General features: G+C 48.6%; 1 protein-coding gene across 1 annotated transcript; it reads right to left on the bottom strand.

The window, feature by feature from the left end:
- Nucleotides 1-757: 757 nt before the first annotated feature.
- LOC125528394 (probable polygalacturonase At1g80170) lies at nucleotides 758-3,201 on the bottom strand. The gene is made up of 7 exons (XM_048692876.1): nucleotides 2,942-3,201; nucleotides 2,723-2,854; nucleotides 1,987-2,395; nucleotides 1,820-1,901; nucleotides 1,585-1,693; nucleotides 1,355-1,483; nucleotides 758-1,251 (listed from the first exon to the last, which is right to left on the bottom strand). Exons 1-7 carry the CDS (start codon nucleotides 3,086-3,088, stop codon nucleotides 937-939), a joined length of 1,323 nt encoding a protein of 440 aa, XP_048548833.1. The 5' UTR covers nucleotides 3,089-3,201; the 3' UTR covers nucleotides 758-936.
- Between the last annotated feature and the right edge of the window lie 2,153 nt (nucleotides 3,202-5,354).

The following is a 5,354-nucleotide window of genomic DNA, read 5'->3' as shown; positions in this document are numbered from 1 at the left end:
AGCTTGTCGGTCGCTGTTTTGATCATAGGGGTTTATTTACTCGCTTAGGCATAGCTTTGGTCTTGTATGACTTTACTTTTTGCCGGCGTGTTTTTTAGTGTGAGTGTGTTGGTGTTGGCTGTGTGCATCCTAACTATGCAGAGACCGGGTGTGTGCTCTTTGTGTTCATATCTTTTTTATGCTTCATTTTGAGTTAATAAAATCTAACCTTTATCGAAGAAAAACCGTATGGTGTTCGTTGAGCTCAGGCGTTGATGAACGCGCCAGATGATGCCATGGTGTCGAGTACTGTCTGCTGGCAGCTCTATGTGTTTCTTCGGTCTGCGTCTATGTGCTACTAGTTTACATCCCGTGCCTCCAGATGCAGGCGAAGGTAATGCCATGTGGGATGAACCTGAAGAAGTCGGATATTGCTATGTGGAATGATTTGAAGAGCATTGCAACGACGGGTTGCCAACATATAACATACTCTCGATTCTGTCAATAAAGAAGGAAGCGATGTACCCAGACATGAAGATCCTCACTATGATCATCCACGCGTTGGATTATGTTGAATTCAAAAGGTTTATCTTTTTATACATCATGTTATCACCTATTTTTATGTTTTATTGTTATTAAAACGTAAGAAAAGAACACTCTTACATTTGTATTTTCAATAGTTTTAATTGTTTTAAGCACTCATCGATGCATTTGTTTTAGCATGGTTACCAGAGCAACGCACGGGGCATCATCCGGCTGTATTTAAAACTCATGCCTCTTTTTTCGAAGAAAACAACTTTTTATTCTTCAATTGGCATTCAAGGTGATAGATACAACAATTCGTCGTCAGCATGGCCAAGAACTCTAGACTTACGGACAAGACTCATCCTTTTCGTGTTGCTGAATCACATTACAAGATCACGTACAGTTCCACGCGCGGCAAAATTCTCGGAAGTTTCACCAATCATCATCTTCTTCGTCTTCGGTGTCTCCTTGCCGCGTGCCGGCGGTCGGGGCCTGCAGCTGGACGAAGTCCTCCTTCTCCTTGCCGAGGCACGACTCTGGGAGGACGTTCCCGGTGTGCTTCCCGAACGCCTGGTAGCAGTAGGCGGACGTGCTCCCCCCGCCGACCGTCTTCAGGTTCACCCCGTCAAGATACAGGTGCTTGCACGGCATGGCGTCACTGCACGCGAATGTGATCGCCCGCTCCGTCGCCGACGTGCCAGCAATGTCGATGTACTTGATCTTCTCCACCGCCACCGCGCTCCCGTTCTGCACGGCAATCCCAAGCAAATTCAGAGACGTGCATAGGCAGTGAAATGCATCATCGGATTCAGATTTCAGGCAAGACAGCCGGCCGGCGAGCTGAGCGTACCGGAGTTCCGCAGGGAGTTCCACGGTTGGAGTTGGAGGCGGAGTAGTGCTGGTCGATGACGATAGGGTTGGCCACGTTCCTCATCATGATGTGCGCGAACTTCACCTTGCGCGCGAAGCCGCAGCCGTTCTGAATGAATGATGGCCAAAAGCACAGCACAAAAGGTGATGAAAAAAGCGATGTCACACCTCACATAACATTATTTTTATGAAAAAAAATGTTACTATTACCTCGTAGGTCTTGATGCTTACGCCGTTCTTGGTGTTGGAGATGAACATAGTGTCCATCTTCATCTTGTGTATCATGTGATTACTTTGCTTCTCGCCCAAGCCTCCAATGCTGACGGCGGAGAAGAAGATGAAACGTTCAGCTTAAGATTTGATGAAGGTTTTGTCTAGATACATTCATTTCAGCGACAAGTAATATGGATAGGAGGGAGCAGTATTTGCTAAGATTGCACATTACCTAATGCCGAGTCCAGGTCCGCACGAGATGGCTCTCAGACGGATATCAGAGGAGTTGCCCACGATCGACACGCAGTCGCCACCTAAAAACGATGGACAGGTAAACACTTAGAAACACCAGCAAAATTCCGCCTCCCAGAGGAAATTTCAGTTCGGAATGCAACGTACCTACGGAGAAGAGATCGTGCTTGACGTGCACGTCAGTGGAGCTGACGACGAGGACGCCGACGGTGCCGTGGCTGTACTCCGGCGAGGTCACCCTGAGATAGTTGGCCTCGACGTCGTGGCAGCGGGTGAAGACCAGGTGCTGCCGCTGGCTGTTCTGCACCGTGATGCCCTTCACGCTGACGTCCCGGCAGTCCTCGAAGTGGAGCGCCATGGGGGCGACGTCGTATGGGCGGTACGTGGTGCAGTTCTCGTCCTCGCAGGACCCCGCCCACCATTGCTGGCCCCGGCCGTCCACGATGCCACCGCCGCTCAGCGACAGGTCGGCCACGCCCCAGAAGTGGAGCCATCTACCCTGGTCGCCGTCCGACCACTCTTCCGGGTCCTCCGGCGCGATGATGTTCCCGGATATCTGACGAGGCACAAATAACTATTAGACCTCATTCAGTTTGAAGGATTAAAAAAAAGTATAGAAAGAACGATTTTAAAAAGGAAAGTATAGAAGCATTCTATTTGTAGGAAACACGTACATGAATTTTGTAGAAATACTAATTTTTTTTGGAGGAATCTACGGATCCATTCAAAGCCTATTTTATACGTAGGAACGTAGCAAGACATATCAACTTTCTGTACTATTCCTAAATCTTACGTTTTGGTTTTCTCCAAACCAAACGAGGCTTTAGAGAGTGTATACTATGACTGACGTTGCAGATGAAGAAGAAAAGAAAAAAAAATATACCATAAGCTTGATCTCGCCGCGGCAGGGGCCGGCGAGCGTGACGGGCCAGATCTGGTAGTATTTGCCGGCGGGGACGTTGAGGTAGGTGGTTCCGCCGGTGGCGCACGCCGCCTTCCACGCGTCGACGAATGCCTGATGAAGAAACAAAGAGAGGGTCAACGGAAGGGAACGCCCCAGTGCCGGCGCCGCCCGAGATGGCTCGCGACATGGCGTACGTACCTGGGTGTCGTTGGCAATGCCGTCCCCGACGGCGCCGAAGTCGTCGAGCGAGAGCAGCACGTGGGCCTCGACGGCGCCCGGCAGCAGGAGGGCCACGGCGCCGGCGAGAGCCGCGAGCAGGAGCGGCGTCCTTGCACGAAGCGCCATGCAGGCACGCACCGTGGAGCTCAGCTAGCTAGCCCGGTGTCGGTGCCACGCTGCCACTGCTCTCAGTCGCGGAAGCTGCTGCGGCGCGCGCGAGTTCAGTTGGGTGAGTGAGGGGCAACGCCGGCGGATGATAAAGGGGCACGGGCCAACGGACGGCAAGCACGGCGTTGCACGATCGAGCACAAAACAAAACAAGATCGGGATCTGCGGGTGGAGACATCTCATCTCTGGCCGGTGCACGACCTGCAACCTTGCATTGCATGAGCCTGAATCTCCCGGCGATCCGTTTGACTTTGTAGATAGACGATCTTGGCATTAAACCGCATGCAGCTCAGCAGCTGGATACTTAACTTCATGATAATGAAGGTGAAGAAGCACGATCTAGCCATTTGGGCGTCATGTTCTACGAATCATGCATGCAAACGGGCTCTTTACTTTTATGTGTTTAGCGTCCACGACCTTAATTAGGCCACTCTCAATGCACACTATCATATCATAAGTAGTAGGAGTAGATGGTAGAATTCTACACACAAGCTACCACAATGTGATTGAGCCATGCATGCATATTCTATTATCACTTGGTGGGCTGCTTGCTGTACATTCAAAGTACTCTTTGCCTTGTCCTTGGCTATTAACTTGGTCAGGCATGGAAGATCAAGAGTTTGAAGAGGAGTTTCGACGATGTTCGCGCAAAATAGGACGCTTCCCAGTCGGTTTTCTGTAGGGTTAAGGCATATGGTATGGGTCCAAGTTATCAAGGATGGTTCCGTTGCAAGTGATCATTTGGAGTTTCACCTTTAAGGCTTTTGTTTATGTAAGACTTGACCATGATGCTCCTATTTATGTAAGGCATGACCAGTGGCAGACCCAGGAAAAAATGAAGGGTGTGCACACTTTAAAAAAAATCCTCACCTAATCCATGTGTCAGACAAAATATGGCAAAATAATAACATGAGTAGCTTAATGCAAATCTCACAACAATTTAGTTCACAAAATATATCTCAAATGTGCTCAATTACAATACGAGTAGTCTTACATGAAAAAAGAACAAGTAGAAAATTACATCACTAGGTAACTCTATGTTTTTGCATTGCCATGAAAGCATCAACTATGTCATCTTCGCTTACTTCCATGAACACATCCCGTTCAATAAATATCACCAAGCAATCATTCAAGCGATCATCACTCATAGTAGTCCTCAACTTATTTTTCACTAGATTCATTGCTGAAAACCCTCTTTCAACACTCGCCGTTGCCACCGGTAAAATCAATATCAATTTGATGAGTAAGTAGACCAAATCATAAAGAACATGCTTCTTTGTTGCAACATGCTTCATCTTCAATATCAACTTCAATCTCTGCAGAATGGACTAGAGGTTGAGGAAGGACTGCTTCATCTTCAATATTTGACACTATATCTTCATATTCAGGCTGCTCTTCGGCTGCAACCTTCCTTCTTTTAGCAGCCTCATAATTCTGAAAAAAGGACTTAATGTCACCATTCCTCTTCATCTTCGGTTGTACAATTACAACAAAAAGAACAACACAAATAAGCATCATCAATGGTTATGTTTACAGTTTACTAGCTGAAAACTGGACAGGTTCAGTGAGTTTTAAATGGTCTTTTTGAATGTTTAAGAACATCAACAAACAGTGCAGCAAACATTACTACATACTGGACAGTGCAGTTTGTTCGTTATATAGGCAGTGACGAGACATTTCTGCATTTTAGTATACTGGGCAAAAAAGAACATGAGGCAGTACCAGTACAGTTTCTCACCTGAATCGAAACAAGCAAAGGCCGAGCGGTGGAGGACCGGAGGAGAGGATACGAGGGGTCGAGGGCGTCGGCCGTCGGGACGGGAGGCGCGGGCGGGAAGAGCTCAGCTGCCGAGTGGGTGATGCGGTGAGCGCCGAGCGGCGGCGCGTCCTGGTTGGGCAGCGGCCGAGCGCGAGGGGATTAGGCCATTAGGTCGCGCCGCTCTGCCTATCTCTCTCGCTCGCTCGCTCTGTCCGGGTCGCTCACGTGATGGCAGTTGGGCCTGGCTGGCTGGCTTAGTTAAACTGGGCTAAAATATTATATGATATAAAAAAATTCTCACAAACTCTGGGTGTGCCACGGCACACCATGCACACACGCTAGGTCCGCCACTGGGCATGACGGTATGTAATGGATGTAAACTCTTGTTATCGCTTCATTGGATGCAGTGGCACACTGATCATGGGATCACTGTTGCATCAGTGGCTTCGGCTTTACAAGTCGGAG

Source organism: Triticum urartu, unplaced genomic scaffold, assembly GCF_003073215.2.
Source record: "Triticum urartu cultivar G1812 unplaced genomic scaffold, Tu2.1 TuUngrouped_contig_4840, whole genome shotgun sequence".
NCBI classification, from domain to species: domain Eukaryota; kingdom Viridiplantae; phylum Streptophyta; class Magnoliopsida; order Poales; family Poaceae; genus Triticum; species Triticum urartu.
The sequence above is the reverse complement of the archived record's forward strand: the minus strand, read 5'-3'. Positions and strand labels throughout refer to the sequence as shown.

Excerpts from the sequence above, each read along its gene's own strand:
- LOC125528394 (XM_048692876.1), bottom strand. The coding sequence starts at position 3,088 with ATGGCGCTTCGTGCAAGGACGCCGCTCCTGCTCGCGGCTCTCGCCGGC. Across the intron at positions 2,396-2,722 it reads GCGGCGAGATCAAGCTTATG|ATATCCGGGAACATCATCGC; the intron begins GTATATTTTTTT and ends GTGCCTCGTCAG. Across the intron at positions 1,252-1,354 it reads GAACTCCCTGCGGAACTCCG|AACGGGAGCGCGGTGGCGGT; the intron begins GTACGCTCAGCT and ends ATTGCCGTGCAG.